We start from the raw sequence: 27,787 nt of genomic DNA, 5'->3' as shown, positions 1-27,787 counted from the left end.
TTCTGGGCCTGGGGGAGGGGATGATTTTCTCATTTTCAACTTTACTGACTACTTCTAGCTTGTTTGGGATTCTTGCAGAGTTGCCCATTCATATCCTTTGCTTGACATTTAAAAGGAACTTTTAATTCATTAGAGATAATAACCTTGTGTTCCACGAAGCATAAATATCTTGATCTAAGTTTGGCCTTTTAACATTTGTTTTATCATAAAGACTGTCTTTTTTTTTTTACAGTGATACATTTACTTTATGAAATGGGTTTCCCACATCTACTACAGCAGTCTTTTACATTTATTTCCAATATAAACATACAAATGCGTGTGTACATCTGTATGTGTGTATAAAGTTTAACACAGTTAGCGTTTATACCTACGTAATGCAAGGGATATTCAGCAGTCATAATATGGAAATAAGGAAACTCAAGAGTACTATATATATACACACACACATATATATATATATATTTAAAAATCTGAATAGAACATAAAACAAAAAAATTAAGAAGACATCAACATCTCTAGGACTTTAGATTTGAAAGTGAATTGAGATACAACACTGAAAACTTAATCCAAAAGAGGGGGTGGGGAATCAACTTCATTATAATTAGAAACAAATGAGTTATTGCTGCAACAAGTGCATTTTGCTAAGTAGCAACAGGAGCAAGGAGAACCAGGCTTACTGACTGTTAAAATGCTTTGCTTTGTGAAGACAATGAGACAAATCATAGATTTGCTGCACACCCCCCCCCCCTTCCTGAATTAAGGACTTCTACCCAGAGCATATAAAGAATGAGCAAAATTTGACAACAGTGAAGCAAACAACGCATCTTAAAAAGTGGATTACAAATAAGTGTGTGGAATCACTGTGCTCAGCCAAAGTCCATGGTCTTTATGGAACTACAAAGTCAAAAGCCACAGCGAGATAACCCTGAAAATTATCATGAAGATGGAGAAACGTAAGCCTTCTAACAGCAAGCCCTCAGAGGAGGCAGAGTGACAGCAACGTGCCACAGGTGGGAACGCCAAGTGGCCCAACTGCGCTGAAGAACAAGCTTCATAGTCGTAGAAACACACATATGGTCTGTGACTCCGTGTATGGAATATTTATGTTCACAGATCTGCGCACAAATATGTATAGCAATCTCACCTCTAATTGCAACAAACAAGTAATAACCAGATGTCAACAGTTAAATGAATAAAGAAATCGTGGTGTATCTGTTCCACCTATGCAGTGGGATAAGATCCAGCAAACAACCAGAATATTGAAGGTCCCTGCGGCAGAAAATAGACCACGGTGAGTAGACTGTGTGTTGCGAATACATGATACAGCACTGAAGGGGGTGGGTGTGAGGAACTGGCCAAAGTTGCTTTAAAAAAATGTTTCAACTAAAGAAAAACTAAAAAACTAAAGAAAAAATACTGTCATAAACACAATATTCTTGTAGGTAATTCTGTTTTGTACAGGGGTATTACATATTAAGGATTATACAAACCAGTAACTATACTAGAAAATGGGAGCTGAGGTCAAAGTAAGGATAGTCAGAAACAGTATCAACAGTATAAACTCAGGGTTAGCTGCATATAGATAAAAACAACGGAACATGGGTGTATATAGACTTCAGTTATGGACATGCACATTTCCTAGTTCTACCTGCTGAAAGGAGATGTAAACGGTGATGACCCTTTGGTGGCAAAGAATACACACACAGTGCCCAGATCCTAGTTTCTAACACTGTCAGTTCACCAATAAGAGCAAATATAGCTCTGTAGAAGAATGGGTGCTCCTGGGGGCTAGCACAGGGAAACTCCATGATGAACCTAAAAGGAGATGAATGGAAAGCCTGTCGAAAGGGCTCATGTACAACTGGCTAAAGCTAGAAAAATTCAGTGACAAAACAGTAATATTCAGTTACAGCTCAGGAAGACAACTGTCAAGTCCATATTTATAAACTACCGAAAAAGAGACGAAGGACTTTCTTACAGAGTGATGCCTACAAGTGTAAAAGGAACGAGTTAATCAGAAGTGTACCACAGAAATGCTTCAAGAAAGATCCATGGGTGAAGGCTAAAATTAGTAGGTGAAATCTTAAGTACAGACTTCAAAGTCTCCCTTACCCAGAGATTTTTTTTTCCCCCAGTGACATTGATTGAATCCAGGGCTTTGTGCATGGTAGACAAGCATTCTGCCACTAAGCTACATCCTTAGTCCCAAAATAAATTTTAATTGCATTTTAACACATTCACAGTGTCTTTAATATGCCTTTGCAAGAGATAGAATGAAATTCCTCATTCTCTGAATGTTGGCCAGCCCTGGCGACTTGGCTTTTAACGACTAGGTATAATAAAGATGAAATAGTAGGTCAGTTGCAGTGAGCTATTTAATCATGTAAAGTTAACACCATGTTGATGGAAGAAAATGAGAAAAGCACCTTGCCTTCATGACATTCACCAAACCTGTAACCCTACTCTACTTTGGAGAAAACGGACCCAGAGTAGCAGTGACATTTAATGAGTATTTTTCAAAAGCATCAACTCCAGTGACAGGGCTGAGGAGCCGCTGTAGGTCACAGGGCACTGAGGACCTGCTGCATGAGTGTGACGGTAGATACTGGACAGGCTCTGGGAGCATGAAGTAGTTAAACTGGGAGAATGACTAAACTTTAGCTCAACAGTGTTGTATCAAATTAAGCTTATTTTAATTTTCATCAAAGTAACAGTTATGTAAGGCACTGCAGCAAAAGGTACATTGCAAAACTATTTTTGGTTTTCTTTTACAAGTATGTGTAATATATATGCAAATAAAACACAAATTAAAAGGGAAAAGAAACAGAATAGTAGAAAATAATCTTAAGTTCATATAGATAAAAAGTATGAAGAAAAGCACAGAACAGACACAAATAAACAGAAAACTGCCTTTATTGCATTGATAAAATACTCAAAAAATTCTGGAGAAAAGCTTACTAAATTTTAACAAAAATCCTAATGTTTGTGGTAAATGCCCTGACGAGCAGATTCTAAAATTTATTTGGAAGTGTAAAAGACCAGGAAAAAGTAACATTCTTTAAGATCAGGGTGGCTAACAAACCCAAGAACATAGTGGTCATTAGTACAGTGTGGAACTGATTCAAGGAGAGATTTAACTGGCTAGTGGGACAGGACTAGATGTCAGAAAATAGGCCTAAATATGATCCACTCGTAATATATTAAAGGCTTATTTATCATGAGATGGACTTTTTAATAAAACACTCAAGGACAAAGAAATTCACACAGGGAAGATACTGAATTGGGCCCTCAATTTTTTTCACAGCATACATTGAAAATACATTCTCAGCATTCAGGGGCTTAGGACAAATAGAACTAGAAGGACCATAGGCCTGGACATAGAAGAATATCTTCATTGCTTTGGGATAGGATAACTAAGAAGCAGTAATCAAAAAGGAAAATACCAATTTGGCCACATTTAGAGTCAAAACCTAAATATCTTTTTCTTTTTTTTCTTTTTCAGAGCTGGGGACCGAACTCAGGGCCTTGCGCTTGCGTAGCAAGCGCTCTACCACTGAGCTAAATCCCCAACCCCAAAACCTAAATATCTTAACTACATTTTAAATAGTACAAAGAGATTAAAAAGTAATATGACATATAAAAAAAAGTGAGGTAAATCAGTAAGAAAAAGTAGGTAAGCCTGGTGGTGCAGGTCCATAATCCTAGCTACCTGGGAAGCTGAGGAAGGAGAACTGTTAAGTTCAATACCTTGGCTGGACAGCAGTGAATCAGGATAACTCTCAAAGAGCAAAATGAGGGCTAGAGATGGCTCAGTGGTAGAGCGTTTTCCTACTAAGTATAAGACCTTAGGTTTAATTCTTTAGCACTGAAAAAAATGACCTAACCGAAAAATAAGCAAGACACCCCCGCCCCTCAAAATGAGACAAGAATCCAAAAGTCTGATGAGCTTGTGGAAAGGTGTTGTGCCTGACTAGCAATCAGGGAAATGTAAATAAACTCAGGAGCTCATGGCCCATGGGGGCCAGCGGCAGGCAGACTTCCAGCAGGAAACTATACAGACATTACTTAGTCCTAGCTGGAAGAAGGGCTCAAGTAAAGGGCTCTGTGCCTGTGACATCCTCAGAGAGACCAGGGAAAGACCTGTAAACCTTGAGGAATGTGTACATAAGAAAAGGCCCACAGGTCTGGGACTTGGTGGGAGGATGTAACTGTTCCCATTCTAGAGACTCAGGGCTGAGATTCAAGTGTACTGGGTTATATTATACACTTGTCAAGTCACAGCTAAAACTTCATCCAGGATTCAAATGTTCTTTTGGAAAAAAAGAAAGAAAAGGAACACAAATACATATTTCAATGCTTGCATCACTTGTATACACAAGAAAGGAGCAGCAAAGAGGTGACTGGAAGAGGGGGCTGTGTTCTACACACCCAGAATGACAAGTGCCATCTCCAAGCCTGAGGGCCCAGGGTGAGCCCCTCAACCCTGAGAAAGGCTCAGTCCAGGTATTAGGAAATTAAAATGTGCACATCAGTTGGCTCTCCACAGCGGGCGGGGCCTGCACCTGCCAGAGAGGAATGTGGACTCTTTGGTTTAATCCTGGGAAGGGTTCATGGGGCCCCTGCAGTGAGGGTCAGAGAGGGGCTCAGCACAGTTGTTTTTCCAAGTCAAAAGGAGAGACTGTTGTCTGCTAGGCATGTTTCAGAGACTATAGGGGTGCCACCCCTTACCTAGAGAAACACTAGCCAGGACTGCCACCCACTTTGCATTTGGATCTGTATTCACAGCCAGGTCAGACATCTCAAAGACTCTGGAAGGGAGTTGATAGAGCAGAGTTTCAACTTATTCGTACTGGTGGTGCTCCTCTTAGGCAAGAGCTTGGGGCAAGTGTTGTGTTCTGAGAAGCCCCATTGATCACCCCCATCTCTGAAGAGCCCAGAGTTGGTCTTTCGTAAAGATGTGAAAAGGTAGCCCTACTGCAGAGCAAAATGTGAGATCATGGTGAATGTGACAAGGGTCATCTGAACACTTAGACACTAGAGGACACTAGAGCAATGTCAGGTGTTCTCTGCTGAAATAACCAGTGTCAGAGTACCTGGTCCTGGAGGAAAAGTACTGTTTCCTAATGACAGTGAAGTCACATTTTCCTAAAACGATCCTAGTTTTTGATGCTTTCATTCCTTGGCTGCTTCTGTCTTGTCAGAGCCAGAATCTGGACCTAAGTGTGCAGGGCAGAACAAAACAATTTTGTTTTCTAGGAAAATGGGAGGTCTGGAATGGCGAATGTAGCCTCAGGCGTGGCAACTGCCCCAGCTGGGGCTACCCACTGCCAAGTTTCACCCTCTCTCAAGAGAACCAAAACCAGACTGTACGAAGCATCTTTCTTCTCAGCCAAAGGGCCTACTCATTAGGGTGATTTGCATTTTACTTAAGTATTGAAGGAAAAAAGGACTGGAAGGAAATAGATCAAAATGCAATATGTTTCCCTGTGGATTAAAGGACTTCAAATGATTTTCATTTCCTTCCTTACAGTATATGTATTTTCTACTTGAATGAATGATGCATTTAGAAGTCAGAGAAACATTAGTTCATGCAAGCTTCCTGTATTTGCCTTGCCCTCATCATCTAGGGATTAGTACAATGTAAGTGTCCCTACTTGCCCACCTCCTCCAGTCTGTCCTTAAGATGCCCAAGAGACCCAATGACACAGAGCTCTTTCTTCCCAAGCTCTCCAAGATCTCCCCCTTCCTTGCGTCACTTCTCCTGCATTGAGCTCCCAGACTCTCCCTCTGTACACCCAGTCATCATTTAAGCGCTCCAAGTCCAACTCTCTCCAAGGCCCCAGGCCACCCTGTTGCTCACTGCCCTCTGCTGAGACTTGCTGGTGTCAGTAACTTCACCCAGCTGCTCACCCCTGCCCTCCTCCTCCTAACTGATTATAATCCTGCCTGATCACCCAGATGTAACCTAAACCACCTTCTGCCATGAGCTCCCCCAAGGCTCTGGATATCGCCCCCTCAATTGCTGTGGGGCTTATGTGTGCCTGGCCCTCAGCACAGGAACCTTCCTCTCATCCTCTCCCATGTCACCTCCAATGCCTGGCACAGGCAAGTCCCCTGAGCCAGCTCACTCCCATGGAATAAACAAGCTGCTTATGTCCTCCCCCTATTCCCTCTCAATCAATTTCCCCGTCTTGGTGGATTTGCCAAAGCCCTGTGGATCCTGCCCCATGAAGGAAAAACCCTCCCTAGGGCATCTGGACAGCTGCAGCCAGGTCCTGCGTGACATTGCTGAGCTGCAGCCCCACAGCCTGTGCCAGCTGCCTATGCCCTGTTCACAGACCCCGAGCCAGACCAGACCCACCACCACCTGTGTCTTCACTCAGAGGGGAAAACTAAGAGACAAGGACAGAAAGTGTAAAAGCCATTCCCACAACAGCTGCCAGGAACAAGGCAAGAGTGCAGTGTAAATGTATATTCACAGCTGGTACCCAGTTCCGCTTAGGAAAATACCTTGCTTGAGTGGACACCTGTTGTTTTTGCGAACTCTGCAACCAGGCCTGGCTTCTGGAAATAGTTCACTGAATCTTCCTTAGAGGGGTCCTTATTTTCCTACTCCCCAGTGTGTAAGATTGAGGAATCCATTGGTTATTTCTAGAGGGGGCTTTGTAGCTAGACCACAGCTTCAGAAACATAGTTGCACATATAAAGATGCCTCGTACTTTGGTTGGCAGCAATGAGAACCTCGCCTGAGCCTGTGGTAGAAATCACTTGGAAAGAGTTTGTGGCATCTTTCTCCTGGTACATGTAAACTGGCGAACCTTACCCTCATTGGAAAATGGCTGCTTAAGGACACAGATGAGTATAACTACACATGTATCTTTAGGTAGAGAGAGAGAGGGGCAAAGAACAAAAAGGGACATGGTAGAAGGGGAAGGAGAGAAAGAGCATACTGGACTAGGTCCAGCTGTGTCTGGAACAGCTGGGTTCAGATCTGTAAACTAGAAAAAGGTCCCATTTGTCCTTATCTAGATTGAATTGGTTCTGCCATCCATTACCAAGAGCACCCAGGAGTATATAAAGCTAGGGGTAAGAGATGAGCCTGAGGAGATAGGTCTGAGGGTAAGTCTAGGTTACAAAACACAGCAAACAAGACAAAACAGTAACAACAAACAGTAAACACACCAAGACAGCCTTGTTAGGCTTTGCAGGGTAGAGGACAGGGAGGAAGGTTAGCTAGAAAAATCTGACCCAAGGCTCCAGCTTCAGCTCTACACTGGCCAGGAAACTCTGAGAAAGGTGCTTCGTACAGCTGTTCACGGACTTTCTACTGTTCTAATGCAAACATATTTAGAGAGTTTCTCTCTATACCCTGTGTTTACAGCACATTATGGAACATGCTGTATTTTGTGTTCAAGCAAAGACTGAAGGATACATTTAACTTGAGATGGACAGTGACATCTCTGTTAAAGATGACCTATGGAATCCCAAGAAATCCTAGGAACAATGCTAGGCTTTGTTGAACTACAGAGTTCATAGTACTGGAGACTTTGCCCTGGATGCCTTTTCTCATAATGGAGATATCAGGCCTAACATAAATCTCAGAGTAAATGGTTCCGTGGGCCCAAGGGTGGGGGGTCTGAGTAGTAAGGTGCTAAGGAGGACAGGCAATGACAGAGCAGGCCCTAAGTGAGCCCAGGAAGCTGAGCGTGAGTAGCACAGCTGCCTGCAGAACTAAATTAGTCCATCCAGCTTTCCATGCTGCAAGAAGTCACTGTCCAGGTCTCCCAAGACACATTTGCAAGAGAAGGTTCCAGGCAGCAAGAACGGCCCCAGGAAACTTTAATATACAATGGAATCTGGGTTAAGCATTATCTTCTCCAAAAGTTGAGCTCACAGGACATTCCCCAGAAACCTCTGGAGAGGTGGGGAGGAAAGTTTCTGGAGGTCTTTGAATGAAGAAAACAAAAAAGTGGCCTTGATTTTCAAGGAGAAATTACACAGGAAGAAAAAAATGTTTTTAATCTAATTAAGAGCGATCTTTTCACCTTCATCACAACATCACGGAAATGTGCCAGTTCTTAACTTCACACAATAATCAAAGCAATTAAGGAGAAGCCTTGGAAACTGGTGCAGATGTTCTCAGAATGTTTAATGGGGAAATGAGTTGCAGGCCTCATTCTCAGCATCCGGCTCCAGGCCCTGGCTACCAAATCCAGACATCTGCTGGGGCCCCACCCCCAGGCCTGGAAGGCGTGTGCTTGAGAAACTCAGGTCTCTTCCCAGGCTGCCTCCAGCAAGGCCAGATCTGGGGCCCCAGAGGCTCCCCATGGTTCCTCAAGCCAGAGCCTGGACATAGTCAGAATCACCCCAGAGCTAGGGAAAAGCTTAATGTCAAAATTATGTTAACAACTGATGTCAAAAGTAATCAACTCAAACTGGCTCCCTCACCCCTGCTTGCTGCAGGAGGACTATGAGTAGAAGGAGGTAGGGGAAAGAACCCCTGGCAGGGCCTGGGGGAGACTCTCTTCTTTGACTTCCTCAGCATGAACATCACATAAGGGTGTGGTAGCATTGGTGCAGTCTATGTGTTCTTCATCTCAGTGTTGCCAAGGTAGACTCAAGAAGCAAACTAGTCCATCTTTGAGGAATTTCCAAAAATAATTAAAAAAAAATCATGTAGAAATGAGGGTGCTGTTTACTTACGAACTAGCCTATTTTAGAGAGCAGAAGGGCATATGACTTACTTACGTTAAATGGCTTGAAAGTGAAAATGTTGATGTACTACTCAGGCAGCTCATTAAACCACGCTGGAAGCCCTGCTGTATGACACATACAAAGAACATAGAAGAAAAGAAAACATCCCTGGTTTTGAGGACACATAGGCAGTATGGGTCCTCACACATGTCCAACTTTTACCATTTATGTTGTCTTCATACTAAAGGCTTCTTAATACAAGAAATAACCAGATATGACACCAGGGCTCTGTTTAACTGCATGCAGGATAGGCCAAAGGCATTGGAAAGAAACCTCGCAAAGTAAGCCCTCAGTGACAATCAATATTCCAACTCTGCAATACTGGTAGATCTTTAAAGAGTGTTGTAAGCCGATTTCCAGCTGTTGGCTAGAACTCTTCCTTGGGAAGTGGCTGGCACAAGTTTCTTGTTATTCTCTGTCCATGAATCTAGCCCAAGAAAATGTGATAGGAAGGGGTAAAGCATTTACAAATGAAAATAGCTCGATGCACTTTTTATCAAAATGAATGTTGGGACTGCTATGTATGGAATGTAGCAAAGGAAAGCCAGGGAGACTTGGGAGGCCAGTGAAGAGTGAAAGGGAACCATCAAAACAAACAAACCCCCAAACAAGCATGGTAGTATTAGCAGGGGAAGAAACTGTAGAGACCAGGAGTGGGAAAATCCACATGTGAAAAAGCATAGTTTTAAAGACTTCCAGGAATGTTTGGAGAATATCAGCATTCTACTTTTCCCCCTTGGACTTCAAATCTCTCCACTTAGTCGAAAAATCAGAACAAGCAATCCCAATAACAATGACAACAAAATAAAACCATATATGATTGACAAAATAAAACCATATATGATTGCTTCAACAGGAGGCCAAATACATAGAAATTACTCATGAGAGGAGAATCTACCTACCATTGTATGCCTGTAGATGCAAAAGGCCAGAAGAGGCTTAAGATGCTCTGTCAAAAGAGTGAGGATGCTAAATAGTGTCAACAAAAATAAGGTGCCCCCCTCCACAGAAATATTTCTATAGAAACTCAGAATTAATGTCGGTGATTATTTCTGGGAAGCAGTCAGTAATTTACAGCAATCAAGTGAATATCACAAAAAGAAACAGCCAATTAAAAAGTGGTAGGGGGCCAGCAAGATGGCTCAGTTGATCAAGGTGTTTGCTGCCAAGATTAACAAACTTAATTCAACCCCTGGAACTAAACCATATGGTAGGAGGAAAGAACAAGCTTCTGCAAAAATGACAGGAACTTGTGACATTTTCACTTGTTCTTGAATACTCGCCTTTCCTCTCAGCCTGATTTGGTGGCAGTGTTAAAGATGCTAGTATAGACCCTGGCCCTTGTTTCTGGAGGGTGCAGTTTTGACCTTGTTCTAAAATAATTATTTTTTGTTTCATACTGTTTGTGAGTAGCCTGAAAGTCTGATGTAAGGTGACTGCATTATTTTTCCAAATCCTAATTACAAATTTTCTCAAATAGTGGGCAGTATTTGCAAACACTTGAAGAAATTCAGAGCAGCTATAGTGACTTGGGCAATGATCAGTGGTGGAAGCACACAGCAGTCCAATGAAAAGCCTCAGATGACAATCTACAGAGGGCTTCTCTGGAAGTTTAGAGCCTTTAAAATAATAGTATTGCTAATAACTTATAAAACAGAGCTGGATGTGAAAAAAAATGCCCTGACAACACTATAAACCAGTACCTATAGCAGATTTCTATGCTTAACTCAAGCTACAAGTGAAAGCAAAGATGGGATTGGGAGTAGTCTAACTAGTGAAGGAAAATTCCAGTTAATTTGCAAAAGCTGGAAGAATACTGCCCTCCTTTTATACCTCTCTGTCATAATGAACTGAACATAAAAGGAACAGACCATCAAAGACCACACATAACTTCATAAAAAAATAGCTTATGAATAAAAATAGCTTAAGCCCAGTTATATAACATTTAAAAAGCTGGAGGCAGAAAAGAATCTAATGTCCATAGTTATCAAAAATTGAAAATTACAACTTTAAACAAAAATATTCTAGAGTATACAGAGAAAGAAATAAGAAGGCCCCCACAGAAGACTGAAAGAAGCACAGACACTGGACTTAACTTGACAAAAATAATTGTTTTAAATTAGGCTAGGGAATGTTTCAGCTGGTAAAGCGACTTGTTGCTTAAACCTGGTGACCTGAATTGATCTCTAGATTCCACATAAAGGTGCAAGGAGAGAGCCATACAAAATTGATCCCTAACCTAGAAATGCCCTAACCATGGCATGTATAGTAATCTCAGTAATAATAAAATAAAATAATAAAGTAAAAAGTCTAAACTATGCTGAAAGATAAAAAGAAAATAATAAAGAACTAAAGAAAACCAAGAGAACAGAGAAAGAAAATGGAATTAAACATATTCTGGAACTGAAAAGTATTAGCAAATAAAAAAAATCCATTAGAGAGTTTTATCAGCGGATCTGAATGGATATGAATGGACTTAAGGATCAAGCCTGAGCATCAGGAGAAAAAGTGAGCATCTTGAGAATTCGATGATAAACTTCCAAGTGTACTAATATCTATGTTGGAAATCAAAGTAGGTGAAAGAAGGGACAGGAAGAATAATTGACATAATAGTGGCCACAAGCTCACCAAATTTGATTAAAGACAAAAATCTTTATGTCCAGGAGCATAATAAGCAAAAGGACCCAGAAACAAAAGCTAAGAGTCACAGAAAAAATACACTATCAATTATTGAAAGACAGAACAGACTATGAAAAGAAAAAAAGACTTGGCTTATCATGTCGTGATTCTCAATTCAATTAATTTGTTTGTTTTCAGAAAGAACAATAGCATTTTTAAGTAATGTGAGAAAAAGTCTGTCAACCAACAATTTTATATCCAGCAAAATTATACAAACATGGAGAAATAACAAGCTTAAGAGCTTCTTAAATAAATAAAACCTGGGAATCTCATATGATACTGGCTCTATTAAAAACTATTAGAGAAAGTAATATAGGTTCAAATCAAAAGGGACTAGAAAGTAACTGAAAACCACATAGACAAGCACAGAATTTGAGGACCAGGTAGCTACATAAAATATAAAAGTCAATATTATATATAGTATCTAAATTTTTAATGTTTATTATTTCTTGTGATAAAAGAACACAGTACATACATCTAGCATATATATCCTATGTTATTGGGTATATTTATATCATAAACACACAATTGAAACCATATAGACTTGAAGGGGATATAGCTGTATAGGATTTTTAATTAAGTTGTAAAAGCTGGAAGAATCCTGCTCTCCTTTTTACCTCTCTATTATAATGAACTAAGTGTAAATGAAAGGAACTATATTGAAACTATGTTGGTATAAACTCAAACTAGAATGTTGTAAAGTTAGAATGTTGAGTGTAAATTTCATCAAAATTTTTCAGAAAACACCTGAAATATATACATTTCAATATATAAAAAAGCTTAGAAATTACAGTATCTCAACAAGTTAAATGGTGAATTAACAGAAAAGTCAATTCCATTTATGTATCAAAAATGAAAAGGGTGAGACATGGCCTCCAAAATGAGGGCAAAAGGAAGGGATGGGAGAGGGAAGGAGAGGGACAGGTAGACACAGAGAATCAGAACATATTACAATAGACATTGCTGGAATCAATTTGGGTAGAAAAACCAAATTTGTGATTTAACTGCTAGAGTTTAGATGTAAGGATTGCTATGCTTTCAAGAAAAATTACAGTATCCAAAGAGATCTTGAAGCTCAGTGATTGGACTTACTAGACAAATACTTAAAGCAGTTATTTCAAAGAGTTAAAGACATTGGTAAACATAATAAAAAATATAAGCTACAGACTAAGACAAAACATCAAAATATGTAAAAAGCTCCCCAAAACTCAATAGGGCTGGGAATGTAGCCTCATGACAGTAGAGTGCTTGCTAGCACAAACAAAATTTAAAATTCCATCGGCATCCAATCTCCCGAAGCACAGTGTTGATGAAAAAAAGCTAGGCTTCCAAAGCACATCATCCCATGCCTGAGTCAGTTTAGTAAAATCTACAAAACTGTCAAAGCCAAAATGCGCTCTATTGTGAAGGATAAAAAGGAAAGCAATGGTAAGATTATATTAGATCATCAATTTGAGTATGTTGATGAGAATTTCAAAACTAGCTTTGCCATATTCTTAAATCAAAATTCTTTTAAAATGAAACATTTTAGTTTGAATATCTTATTTCTTGAGGATTTAAAAGATTCTAAGGTGTCAGATTTCAATAAAAAGTAATCACATGGAAATGTCTTTTCTAAAAGGTTAACATATGAGGTTCTCTTAGGTTACACAAAGGCAGGATTTATGAAAAAATGTGCAGGATGATAAATTTGTTTTCCTGATAGATTTTTCTTTTCCAAACTTAACAGATATATAAGGAAGAATGGTACACTGAGGCTGGTATTTGTAATAGCATCTGTACTGTAGGGGAAAGAAAGCTATGAACTTTAATGTCAGGCTTCTGAAGAAACCTGTCTTGACAAATAGCTTTTCTTTTCCTCTCTCCCTTTCCTCAATCTTTTTTTTTTGACAGTATCAGGTTACTTGAATCCAGTGTTGTGAGATTAGCAAGGTATCCTGGAATCTAATAAGTAAGCTAGTAAGTTAGACCCAGAAGCCAGAGAAGTTTAATAAATACATTGAAGTCACACCAGATGAGTTCCACTTATGAAGAAGAGTTTAGTGATGTATATCATGTTGAGAAAATTTTTTCCTCCCCTAAAAATCAGGACATTGACAAATAAAATGTTACATGGATCTGACTGAACATGAAGTTTGAAAATGGCAAATGGTGGAAATACATATGAAAACACAGAAGCCAAAACTATCTATGAAGAATGAATACAAAAAATAAAAACCATGAGTAAATATGGCAGACATTATTCCACATAGATAACCAGTAAGCACTTTGAGGTCTAACTATACCAATTATAAATTTGTCATGGTGTATAAAATAAACAGGATCTAACTGCTTACAAGAAACCTTCATTTAATATTTAATATTAAGTACAACGACATACAAAGTAAACATAAGCAAACTGAAAAACACAACCTATAGTGCTAACACTACAAAAGAAAAGTGTGTTGCACTATTGAGGTAGAGTAGACCTCAAATAAGAAAAGAAGATAATTTGCCAAGAAAATAAAACACCTATAAATGTGTGTGCTTCTCAAGACTGTGCAACTTCAAAATCTGATAGACCTTAATGACACAACACTCTTTCAGAGTTGGACACTTTCGTATTCCTGTTAAAATTAAGTGCTTTTAGTCTGAAAATCATTCAGGACATACCTGAAATGATCCTCACCACTAACTAACCATACCATACACCTATAGAATATTTTCAAAATCAGAATATGCATTACTCTTATGTTTAAATCTATCCAACCGAATTAGATCAGTTTCAAGGCTGCACCACACATCCTAACAAAGTTGAAAGAATATAAATAGAGTGATGGAGTGCCCTTAGAGTGTAATTAATTTTCAAAGGTGTATGGGATAATAGAGGGAATAATCTTGAAATCCTAAGACCTGATTATTAAGCATGTTTAAGTAAACACATGATTCAAAGAACTCTGAAGAGAAAATGTTAATGTTGTAACATCAAGTTTGTGATACAGTGAAAACAGTGTTTGAAGCAGTTTCATACCATTGACAATAAAGTATTAACAATGAGTTACTCTTTATGCTTAAGAAATTAGAACAACAACAATGGGTTAAAAGGAACAAGAGAAAGAAAGAAAGTGGAATAATAGAAATTAGAGCAGGAAATCAATTAAACAAAATGTTTATTGCATTAATAAGTAAAATCAAGAAATCCTCTAATCAGGCTAGCTAAACAAGAAAGACAAGGCATGAATCATTAACATCAGAAATAAAAGACGGGGTGTTAAAATAATAGAGGATGAAAATGAGTGAAATGGATCAACTTCTTGGAAAATATGTCACACATCACAAAGAAGATATTAGGCAACCCAAACAGAAAGCACCATGCTTGAATGGATTTACTGTGGAAGAACTTATACCAAAGTTTCTATAGTGTCTTTTAGAAGATAGATAATATTGTTTAACTCATTTGTTGATGCCAACATTGCCCTAATTTTCGTAGCAGACAGCACATTCCAAACAAGCTAAACACCAGTAACTCATGCTCTCATGTAAACCAATACACTACACAGCATTAGCATACATGCTAGCTATAATAGATACATATATTAGCATTAATATGCCTAATTCAAGAATATCACAACTGTTCAGTATTTTGGGACATTAAAAACTAAGGTAAGTGGTCATAAGCAAAAAAGAAGTTACAGGATTATATCACCAGACAGAAATAAACATCTGAAGAAAATCTTTACTAACTCATGGTAAAAACAACAACTCTGGAACATGAAACCTCAAGGAAGCACAAGAAGTAAAAAGTTACATGATTATATCACTGGCTACAAGTGAACCTGACAAAATTCTTTAATAACACATGATTTAAAAAATACCCTTTGAACACTAACAACTCAGGTAAGTAATCATAAGAAGAAAAAATGTTACATGACATGATTATATCACTGGATATGATAGTTCATCTGACAAAATTCTTTACTAATTCATGATGTTTAAAAAGCCCTTTGGAACATTAAATGCTCAGTTAAGTAAGCACAAGATGCAAAAAGAAGTTACATGGTTATATTATTGAACACAAAAATGCATCTGAAAAAAATTCTTTACCAATTTTAAAAGGCCCTCTAGAACATTAAATTCTCAGGTAAGTAAACACAAGAAGCAAAAAGAAATTACATGATTATAACACTTGACACAAAATTTGACACTCTTTACCAACTCATTGAAACAAGACAAAAAGCCCAGAGCATTAAAATCTCAATTATAAAAAGCCAAAAAGAAGTTACACAAGTATATCACTGGATACAATTACAAACTCATAATAAAAGAAACAACAACCAACAACAACTCTGCACATTAAAAACCCAGGTTAATGATACAAGACACAAGAAGCAAAAAAGAAAAAAAAATTATATGACTACATCAGTAGATACAAAAAAATCTGACAACATTCTTCACTAACTCGTGATAAAAAAAAACAAGAAAACTTCTGGAACTTACAACTCAGGTAAGTGATCACAAGAAGGAAAAAGAAGTTACATATCACTGGACACAAATGTACATCTGACAAAATTCTTTATCAACTCATGCATAAAAAAAAAGACAAAAGAAAACCAAACAATTCAAGAACATTAAAAACTTGGGTAAGTGATCACAGGACACAAGAAACAAAACAAGTTACAGAAATCTCAACATTTTTTACAAACTCAAAATACAAAATAGAAACAAAGCAAACACACACAAGGCCCTCCAGAATATTAAAAAGTCAGGTAAGTGATCACAAGACAAAAGAAGCAAAAAAGAAGATACATGATTATTTTACTAGAAAGAAATCTGACAACATTCTTTACCAACTCATAATACAAAACAGAAAAAAAGCAAGCACACACAAAACATGTGTAACATCAAAAAGTCAGGTAAGTGATCACAAGAAGCAAAAAGAAATTACATGATTATGTTACTGAACACAACAAGCATGTATCTGACAAAATTCCTTATCAACTCAAGATAAAAGAAAAATAAACCCCCAAGAACTCTGGAACATTAAAAACTCAGGTAAGTGATCACAAGACAGAAGAAGCAAGAAAGAAGTTACATGATTATTTCACTACACAGAAATCTGACAACATTCTTCACCAGCTCATAATACAAAACAGAAACAAAACAAACACACAAAACCCTTGGAACATTAAAAACTCAGGTAAGTGATCAAAAGACACACACACACACACACACACAAACAAAAAAGTGACATGATTATTTGACTAGACACTAAAACCTGACAACATTCCTTACCAACTCATAATACAAAACAGAATCAAAACAAACACAAAAACTCCGGAACATTAAAAATCTCAGGTAGGGGTTGGGGATTTAGCTCAGTGGTTAGAGCGCTTGCCTAGGAAGCGCAAGGCCCTGGGTTCGGTCCCCAGCTCCGGAAAAAAAAAAAGAACCAAAAAAAAAAAAAATCTCAGGTAAGTGATCACAAGAAGCAAAATGAAGTTACATGATTATATCACTGAACACAACAAGCATGTATCTGACAATTTTATCAACCCATGATTAAAAAAAGAAAAAAGAAAAACCCAAGAACTCTGGAACATTAAAAACTCAGGTAAGTGATCACAAGACAGAAGAAGCAAGAAAGAAGTTACATGATTATTTCACTACACAGAAATCTGACAACATTCCTTACCAACTCATAATACAAAACAAACAAAACAAACACACAAAACCTTTGGAACACTAAAAACTCAGGTAAGTGATCACAAGGCACAAAAAGAAAAAAAGTGACATGATTATTTGACTAGACACAAAAACCTGACAACATTCCTTACCAACTCATAATACAAAACAGAAACAATAAGTGTGCGCATGCATGTGCATGCGCGCGCGCACACACACACACAATATCTGGAATATTAAAAACTCAGGTAAGTGATCACAAAAAGCAAAAATAAGTTGCATGATTATATCTCTGGACACAAAAGTGCATCTGACAAAATTCCCTATCAACTCAAGATAAAAGAAAAAAAAAACACAAGTAAACACTACAAGGAAATCAATTTGTAAATAACATTTACCAAAAATGTATACCAAACATAATAATTGACAGAAGAAAAAGGCAAGGATGACACCCACTCAGTTTTCAAAATAATTAAGAAAAATCTTAATTGGCCAAAATAAAGATACTATAGATATTGTTAAAAAAGAAGCTAAATTTTGGTTTTAGGTGGCATTGTAGAGACATGAAAAGACACATATAAAATTCTGTAACTAATAAGTGACCACAGCAAGGCTACATGATATAAAGTTAAAATACAAAACTCAGTCACATTCCTATATGCTAAAAGTTAATGAGTGGAATTTGGAATTGTCATCACAAAGCAAAACAGATAGAAATAAGTACAAAATATTTTCAGTATTGCTAAATGTCCAATAACCCATGCTGATCCCTACATTAAATGCGACCTTAAGCAAAATGCGAATATGTTCCATCAGTATTGGAAAATGGACTCTTAAAGAAAGAAAATAAGCAACATAATATTAAAGGATAATTTAAAATTGACATTTTAATGCATTGCTGTAAAGCTTCAGGGGTCCAGAAACTATAATACTTATAAAATAATAGGTAAGTAAAGAGGAAAGGAAAAAGTAGCATGTCAAAATAGAACATACTAAGTTCACTCAAATAATCTGCAATAAGGGAACAAAAGTAAAACAATGGAGAAAATACGTTTTTTCACAACAAATTGTGGTAAAATAATGGATAACCACATGGAAAATATAAGAATCTAGATACAGACTTTGCACTCAGTAAATAAAAAATAGTAAGTGAAAATGGATCACAGACATCAATGAAGAACACATTGTAAAAGTAGAAGAGAATAGAAAACAGAATACCTAAAAATAAAAACCTTGCAGTGTAGTACTAAATTTTAATTTTTCTTTGATAAGAATAAAACGTCAAAATTTTGCCACTTCTAGTCAACATAATGGTGGGTGGTTTAGCTGGACAAACAATACACAGGAAATTTGGAAAGGAAGTAATAAATATCTGATCACATATATAGAAAAAGCAAGATTCCTCATAAGATTGTATATAGTAAATTCAGCAAAGTAACAGTGCAAAAATAATATCACTACATAAGTTTCATTTCTACACATCAAAAATGATTTCTAAGAGTAACATTGAAATAGTTTCATTTGAGGCAGCACCATAGGTATCCACAGCTTTGGTGGCTGAGTAACCTTGGAAATTTTTTTGATTTCTTAGCTGATAAATCTGGAAGGAAACTACATTGTTTTGCCCTTACTACTGTAGGAACCACTGTATCTTGATTCTTGTACTTACAATAGGTCTTAGCTCATTCAAACCAGATTGAAAATCCAATGGATGCATGCCAAAATCAAAGAACACTCTCCCAATATAATCAGAAATACAAAACAAACAAACAAAAACAAAAAAAAAAACAAAAAACAAAAAACAACAAGGCTTGGAAGATATCCGTTTGGTAGTGTATTTGGTAAAATGCTTGCCTTTAAAGCATGAGGCTTTGAGGGTAAATCCCAGAACTGATATGAAAATGTCATGTACATTGGTGGATATTTGCCGTCCCGGTGCTGGGGTAGCAGGAAGAGAATCTAAAGAGTTAAGTGATTTGCCAGTCTGGCCTATTTGGTGACCCAAGGAGAGACTATCTCAACAGAGGTGGGTAGTATTCCTAGTTAAGAAAGTGGAGGTTGTCCTCTGACTTAGAACCTATGCATATGCACACACATGCATATACATGTACATATTTGTGTATAAAAAACAAGGCCATCAACAAATACAAGTCCGTTCCAGTAACTGACTCAAAATAAGACAAAAAAAAGGCATATTAACTGACAATTTAAAATGAGTTAAGAATAGAGAAAACTACAAGGGAACTGGGAAAGTACAATCTGAAAAACAATACATAAGCAGATGAGTTTCAATAAAACTATGGAAAGCAAAGCCAAATTCTGTAACTGAAGAGTACAGTGAAAAGAAAATTATAAGACTGGCTCAAAACCAGATTGTTCAATTAAAACTGGAAACCTTGAACTTGAAAAGAGAACATTTGATCCAAATGGACTTAACAGATATCTACAGAACATTTCACCCCAAAACAAAAGAATATACCTTCTCAGCACCTCATGAACCTTCTCCAAAATTGACCATATAATTAGACACGTAAAAAGCCTCAAAAGGTACAAAAACATTGAAATAGTCCCATGTATTCTATCAGATCACCACAGACTAAGGCTGGACTGCAATCAACAAAAACAATGGAAAGTCCACATACTCATGAAAACTGAACAATTCAATAATAACTTGGTCCAGGAAGAAATGAAGAAAGAAATGAAAGACTATAGAATTAAATGAAAATGAAGGCACAGCATACCTAGACTTATGGAATACAATGAAAGCAGAGTTAAGAGGAAAATTCATAGCACTAAGAACCTTTATAAAGAAACTGAAGAGATCCTATACTAGCAACTTAACAGCACACTTGAAAGCTCTAAAACAAACAGAAGCAAACACACCCAAGAGGAGTAGATGGCAGTAAATAGCCAAACTCAAGTCTGAAGTCAACCAATTAGAAACAAAACAATACAAAGACTTAACAAAACCAAGAGCTAGTTCTTTGAGAAAATCAACAATATAAACCCTTAGCCAAAGTAAATAAAGGGCCCAGAGGAAGTATCCAGATTAACAAAATCTGAAATGAAAGTGGAGACATAACAGGAAGGGAGGAAATTCCAAAACCTATCAGATCTTACTAAGCCTATACTTAACAAAACTGGAAAATCTAGATGAAATGGATAGCATTCTAGACAGATACCATGTACCAATGTTAATCAAGATTAGGTAAACTAAACAGACCCTTAACCACTAAGCTAATAGAAGCAGTCTATTAAAAACCGACCAACTAAAAGATGGTTTTAGTGCAAGATTCTACCAGCTCTTCAAAGAGGAACAAATACCAATACTCTTCAAACTGTTCCACAAAAATAGGAATACTACCTAAATCACTTTATGAAGCCACAGTTACTCAGATACATAAACCACACAAAGACCCAACAAAACTTCAGACATGTATTGCTCATGAATATTGATGCAAAAATACTCAACTCAGTTCTGGCAACTGAATCCACGAAAACGTCAAAACCATCATTCACCAGGAACAAGTAGGCTTCATCCCAGGGATGCAAGGATGTAAATGAAAAATCCATCAACACAATCCACTATATACACAAACTCAAAGGAAAATTTGCATGATCATCTCATCAGATGCTGGAAAAGCCTTTGACAAAATATCAAAAGTATCAAAAGATCAAAAATTTTTTTTGACTTTTCATATCAAAAGTCTTGAAGAGATCAGGAATTCATGGCATATACATAAGCATAATAAAAGCCATTTATAGCAAATTGACAGCCAACATCAAATGAAATGGAGAGAAACTTGAGTCAATCCCACTAAAACCAGGAACAAGTCTGCCCCCTCTCTTCCTGTCTTGTCAATATAGTACCCAAAGTTCTCGCTAGAGCAATTAAACAACAAAAGGAGATCAAGGGGGTATAAATTGGAAAGGAAGAAGCCAAGTTTTCACTGTTTGTGGATGATGTTATAGTATACATTAAAGACCCCAAGGTTATAACAGAGAAATATAGCTGATAAACAACTTCTGCTGGCTGGATGTGAAATTAACTCCAACAAATCAGAACTGGAAAGAAAAAAAAAACCAAATCCATACATGTCAAAGGAAAAGAATAATAGGTCAGTGCAGGTGAAGTGAAAGACTAGAAAAATCAAATCACTTCCAAACTCTTTTGTAATTGAAGGTAGAATTGTTCTAAACGAATTTTACTTTCAGAAAGGGGCAAAACCAACAATAACATTCCAGTAGCACATTTAAAAGTTCACATACTAATGTCATGTTTACTCCTATTTTACAAGGATGTTTCAACATACGGTCAGCAAATGAACATTATATTAACAATATAAAAGATAAAATTACAATTACTTAATAGGTATAGGAAATTTTAAAATGCACCATTTTCATGATAATATCAATAAATTAGGTGTTAAAGAAACTAAATCATTTTCTTGAACAAAAGTAAGAAAATGGTACCTAAAGAGCAGTTAATATGGCTAGCAGATAGCAGTAGTAGGTTTGCTGCTATACCTGATGACGTAAACTGAATCCTTGGGACTTTCATGGTTAAAGGGAAGAACTGACTTTTTCAAGTTGTCCCTTCGTGGACACATGATTGTAAAGGCATATGCACATGCTTGTGCATAAATACACATGCACACGCACACAGAGTAGATAAACAAGTGTTTTAAAAAGTAAGTTATGTCCTTGGTTCCAATTGGATTCAAGATAATGATTTAAGTTCTAGCCAGAGAATTGAGGATGGGGAGCAAGAGATACAAATCAGAAAAGAAGTAAGATGTGTGTTTGCAAATGGTATAGCTGTACAGAAAAATATTGCTCATGAAATTATTAAAGTCTTCAAGTCAAAGTTCAATATACAAACTACACAAGAAATGTTTTCCTTTATATTAACAGTGAACTACCCAAAGGACAATTAAAAAAAATCTCTTAAGAAAATAGTCCCCCAAATAAGAAATATAACCTTGAATATATCAAGTGATTTTGGACAAGAGTATCATTACCATTTATCAGTAAAAGGTCTGTTGTTTGAACCAATAGTGTTTGGAAAACTGGGTATTAAGATTTAAGAAAATGAGTGTAGGGGCTGGGGATTTAGCTCAGTGGTAGAGCGCTTACCTAGGAAGCGCAAGGCCCTGGGTTCGGTCCCCAGCTCCGAAAAAAAGAACCAAAAAAAAAAAAAAAAAAGAAAGAAAAGAAAATGAGTGTAGCACGTTTAACTTACTATATAAAACTAAGTTAAAGTGGATCAAAAATGTAAGTATAAAATTTGAATAAGATAGAAAATTTCCATTAATTATGGTATTAATTTCATGAATATAACACCAAAGTTATAGACAACAAAAGATTGAATTTCATGCTATATAGGAATAATTTTAACCAAGGGAGCAAAATATCTGTATATTAAAAACAAATACTCATGAGAGGAATAAATATAGACATGTTACCTGTTTGTGGATCAAAAGACTTTCAACAGCCCAAAGCAGTGCACTGATTTAAAATGATCTTATTATTCTGGTTTTATGTTTTATTTAGAAAAGAACTAAGAAATATGAAATCCCAAAAAAAGTTGAATAGCTGAGCATTTATGATACAAAAATAACTGGAAGTATCACATATCTTGATTAAAGTATTATATTCATCGCTTCTCGGCCTTTTGGCTAAGATCAAGTGTAAAGTATTTTATTCACAGAGACACAGTACAATGATAAACAATGCAGATTCTCAGACTGACACATAGGGGATCAATTTACCTTTCACACCAGAAGAAAGAATACATAGAGTAGAATACTCACCAAAAGAAGTAATCCAGTATGTAAACCTGGATATACACATGAAAAAATTTGAAATTGGATCTATATAGTGTACATAATAAATCAACTTAACCCAAATTATGTTCAAGATTTAATTCTAAACTAGATCTCCTAGAATAAACTGTAATTTTGACATTGATCTTAACAATTTGTTTTTAGATACAACATCAAAAGCCCAGAAATAAATACTAAGTTGCTATTTATCACAAGTTTGGTAGCACAAAGAAGAAACAAAATAGGATAACCTTCATAAGGAAATAAAATATTTCCAAACTATATCTAATGTGTTAATATCCAAACCATAACAAATATTTTAATAACAAATGATAAAAAATTACCTAAACATGACGCAGACAAAGGACAGAGTTAAACATTTTCCAACATAAACATACATAGTATTAACAAGTATACAAGAAGTGCTTAATATCACTATCTGGGGAATACAACTCAGAACAACCATTGAGATAATACCTCAAATCTTTTAGGAATTATAAAAATCCAGAAATTATCAAAAAAATCCATAAAGTCATAAGTGTTGGTGAGAATATGGAAGAATGAAAATCTTAATATGTATTTGTGGTGAATGCAAATTGGCATAACAAGTTAGTGCAATGTAAATAAAAAATTGGAATGTAAACTGGCATATGTAAAACAAAATTGAAGCACCTCATATCTTGTTTTTCTGGCTGAAGTAGAATTATAAGTTGCTGCCAGCAACTGTCTCACATAAGAAGTAATGTGACATTAAACTAATGTAACAGTTTAACAAGTTCACTGGTTTTAAAGTACAACTGAATTTAACAACCAAAAAATGAAATGTAAGCTGAGTGAGAGATCTCATCAAAAGCATTTGCCCTAAAAGTCTACCAACCTTAGTTTAATCTTCATAACAAACAGAAGGCCAAATCTCAATTTATCAAATGACCACTACATATGAGCTGAGGCATGCATGCACCCATAATCAAATATACACATAATAATAATGATAATGATAAATAAAATATTTTCAAATTTTAATAATAAAAAGTCACAGATGGTTTAATCAATCTTTAGATACCTGTGTTTAAATTTTTACTATAACATTGTTCATAGTAGTCAAAATATGGAAATAGTGTGTCAAAATAGAACAGACAGAAAGTGTTGAATCTCAAAAAAGAAATTATTTACTTTGTGACATTATGATGAACTCAGGTCAAGCTTTGTGAATAAGAAAGACTTCTTATCTTCACTATATATGTAATCTAAAAGTGTTATGTTCTAAAACCTGAATATAAGATTGGTTAGTAATTTAGCCTTAGGGACATGGAAAATATTGGTTCAAGGAATTCAACTTACAAGGAGTAAGTTTAGCATTGCGAACTTTTAATTTATATTTAGATCTTCATGAATTTAACTTAATTACTTGCAGTACACCAATGCAAAAACTGAAAGCTAACTGATACAGTAGTTTCATTGTATTAATATATTAATATATATTTATAATCATAGTTTCAGTGAATGTGAATATTTATTGTGAATTATATCTCAGTACAAGTGTTAAAACCTCAAAACATCAAGGAGTAAAAAATATTCAGTAATCAAAACATCAAGGAGTAAAATATATTCAGTAATTTAATGAACTAAGATGGAGGAGGTTTATACAATTAAACTACAAAATATTGCTAAAATCACAAATTCAAAAGCAATATGTAAATGCTACACAAAGTAATCTACACATCCAGTGTATCCATAATAAACATCCTAGTAATATTTACAAAAAGTAGAAAAATCCACCCTAACATTCACAACCTTTAGATGACTGCACAGAACCTTTACACAATCATGGTCTTGAAAAGAAGCACAAACACCACTAAGGCATGTTACCATTGTGAAAAGTGAATGGTAGTAATTTAAAGATAGTCCAATAGATTAATGGGATGTATTAAAAGATAGAATTCTGAGATGAACCTTGGTGTATATGATATTTGACAGTGTTGTCCAGATCAATAAAAACAAATTTCATCTTGCTGGTAAAACTAGATATCCTTATGTGAAAGGGCAAATGTTGCATCTTTACTAAAACCTTATATAAAAATTAACTGAAGGTCAGTCAAAGACCTAAACATGGTCTGACATCTACAGAATCCATGGAACTGGCAGTGACGTTTTGGATATGAAACTTAAGAAACAGGGAAAAACATGGGAGAAAAAAAGAATATAGAAAACTCAATGAGCATTTTAAATGTTTGAACATCAAAATACCATTTAGCTGTAAAAATCCAACCACAAAGAGTAAAGTATTAGCAAGTTGCATGTCTGATAAGGGGTTAATATATGTTATATATAGAATGTCTTGTAAGAGCTCAATTCAAGAGTATGCAAAAGACCTTGAAAAGTATCATGAGAATAATTGCAAATGACAAATATGCATCTATAAGGATGTGAGCCTCTATCTTTAATGAAATGTACATCAAAACTCAAAATAACAGGACCACTGAGATGGCTCATCAGGTAAAAGTGCTTGCTGTCCAGAGATGCAAGACTGCCATTCTAATTGTCCCTGAAACATATATGAAGGTGGAAGAGGAGAACTGACTCCACTCTATTGTTCTCTGATCTGCATATATACCATACACAATGTGAACTCCCCACCCAGGCATCTAACTATAATAAAATATATGTTACAATAACATAATTTCATATAAAATGTAGTACCACATACTTGTACATTTAACCAAAGTGTCAATTGCTGAATTAAATTTGAATAAGTCAGAATCCTTGCATAATTTCACATAGATTTAATGTAATATAGCCCCTGTGGAAGCAAGTTTTATGTCTTTACAAATATTAAAATGGAGTTTCTACATGATCTATCAATTCCATTTCTGAGTATATAACTTGAAAGAATACAAATCCTCAAATATTCATCTGTACATTGGTACTATTTGCAGTATCTAAAAAATGAAAACAAAAACATCTTTGAATGGCTAAGAAAAATATGGGTATACATAGAAAGTTGGATATTATTCACTCCTAGGAAAATCTGGAGGAAATACAAGGTGGTGGAAAGGAAGTGTACAGCAGTCATTTGCTCTACAAAGAACCAATAGAACAAGATTTTCCCTTACATTTCTTGAGATAAATAACTCGGAGAAAATTGACAACCTACAAGCAAGACTGAATCCATGTAATATTCAGAGACCTAAAGAAACAAAATACCCTAGGATTTGTCATCCTGGTTCTATAGGTCAGAAAGGGAAGATATGCCTTTTTGGAATAAGTGTATAAGAGTCTCAGAAACAGTTTGGATGCTTGATGTTCTAGCTACTGTCAAGTTTGCCAGTATTCACAAAACTTGGAGCCATCTTGGACAAGTAACATAAAATCTGCATGAATTTGTCTTGCTCAGGAATGCATATTGTCTTTCAATGATCCATCCTGAGAAATGAGGAACACTTCAATCTGATTATTCTGAGTCAAATTTTCATAGTCCTGTATGTATGACTCTAGAAGCCTTTTATTGCAACAAAAACAAGAAAAAAAAGAAGTGAAAGAAAAGAAAGAAATCATTTCTAAAGTACTCAAACTCGAATAGGAAAAGAAATCACAAACACACACACAAAACATTTCATAAAATAGCAAGAAATTTCTCTAATCTTAGAGAAGATGTATAGAAGAGACATATTACAATTAGAATGTCAAAAAAGTCTAAAATTTTCAAGAAAAGTGACAAGTCATATTTATGGCATTGTGGACTATGACAGATTTCAAAGATGAAATTCTATAGCCTAAGATGAAATGCGATACTTGTTTCATAAACAGAGCAAATTACAACCAGTAAGTTCAAGGTATCCTTAGAAATGAAGGAGAAACAATGCCCTTCTAAGACAAGCAAAATCTGAGAGAATCCCTGAGCACTAGACCAACAAGTATAAAAATTGAGTTGTATCCAGAAGAGAAAACTACCTTAGTAAAAGTATGAAATATTCAGCCCCACTAGATGAATGATACACAAAATTGAAAAGAGAGCAATATTAATGCATCAAATCTTCATACCACAAAAAATAAATGACAAGAAAAATACTCAAACTAAAAGACGACAAAATTGTAAGTTTTCATTTATCCATAAAAACCTTGAATGTAAAATGTTTTTGAACCCCTCATCTCTATTTCATTCTCACACTATCTCTATCTCAGTGTGAAGTTTTGTAATTAAAGACATAAAGTCATATCTTTAGAGAATTTATATTTTTAAACACCCATAATATACAATGTATAGATTCAGTGCAATCTCCCAGAATGCAAATGATATTCTTCACAGAATTACAAAAGGCAGATGGATCTGGGGCATGGTGGAGCACACTTTATTCCCAGGACTCTGAAGAGAGAAGCAGGCCAAGTTGGTCTATAGAGCATGTTCCAGGATACCTACACAGAGAGATACCTCAAAAAAAAAAAAAAAACCACAAAATTTAAAAAAGGAAAGGAAAAGCAGTATTTTAAAATTTAAATGGAGGCACCTCTCCCCAATGTCCCAGTAAAACAATATAAAGCTAGAGGTATCACCTGACTGCAAGCTCCACTCCCAGGTTTTAGAAACAAGAACAATATGGTGGTTATATGTTCAGACACAGACCAATGAAAGAGTGTACACATTTCAGGGAAAAAAGCCTATACAAAGCCTACAGCAAACTAATTCTTGATCAAAGTGCCAATTGTGCATTCTAGATTAGATAGCCCTTTCAACAGTCTTCTCTGGAAAACAGATCTGCATGTGTGAAACACTGAAATTTTATTCATGTTTCCTCTTGTATAAAAATCAACTTTAAGTGGATCCGAGATCTAAAGAAAAAAACATGAAAATCTGAATCAGAAGCCACTAC

At 36.0% G+C, this 27,787-nt stretch overlaps 1 protein-coding gene across 5 annotated transcripts in view; it reads right to left on the bottom strand.

The window, feature by feature from the left end:
* The window catches only part of Kcnq1 (potassium voltage-gated channel subfamily Q member 1), a 332,940-nt gene that overhangs the window by 165,672 nt on the left and 139,481 nt on the right, over nt 1-27,787 (bottom strand). The window contains exon 11 of one of the 5 annotated variants that reach the window (XM_039092713.2): nt 11-27,348. The exons of the other annotated variants lie outside the window; for them this stretch is intronic. Coding sequence (XP_038948641.1) covers nt 27,269-27,348 — 80 coding nt within the window. The 3' untranslated portion in view covers nt 11-27,268. Of the gene's footprint in view, nt 1-10; nt 27,349-27,787 lie in introns of those variants that run through there. 5 annotated transcript variants of the gene reach the window in all.

The sequence above is a fragment of the Rattus norvegicus genome, chromosome 1, assembly GCF_036323735.1.
Source record: "Rattus norvegicus strain BN/NHsdMcwi chromosome 1, GRCr8, whole genome shotgun sequence".
NCBI classification, from domain to species: Eukaryota; Metazoa; Chordata; class Mammalia; order Rodentia; family Muridae; genus Rattus; species Rattus norvegicus.
The sequence above is the reverse complement of the archived record's forward strand: the minus strand, read 5'-3'. Positions and strand labels throughout refer to the sequence as shown.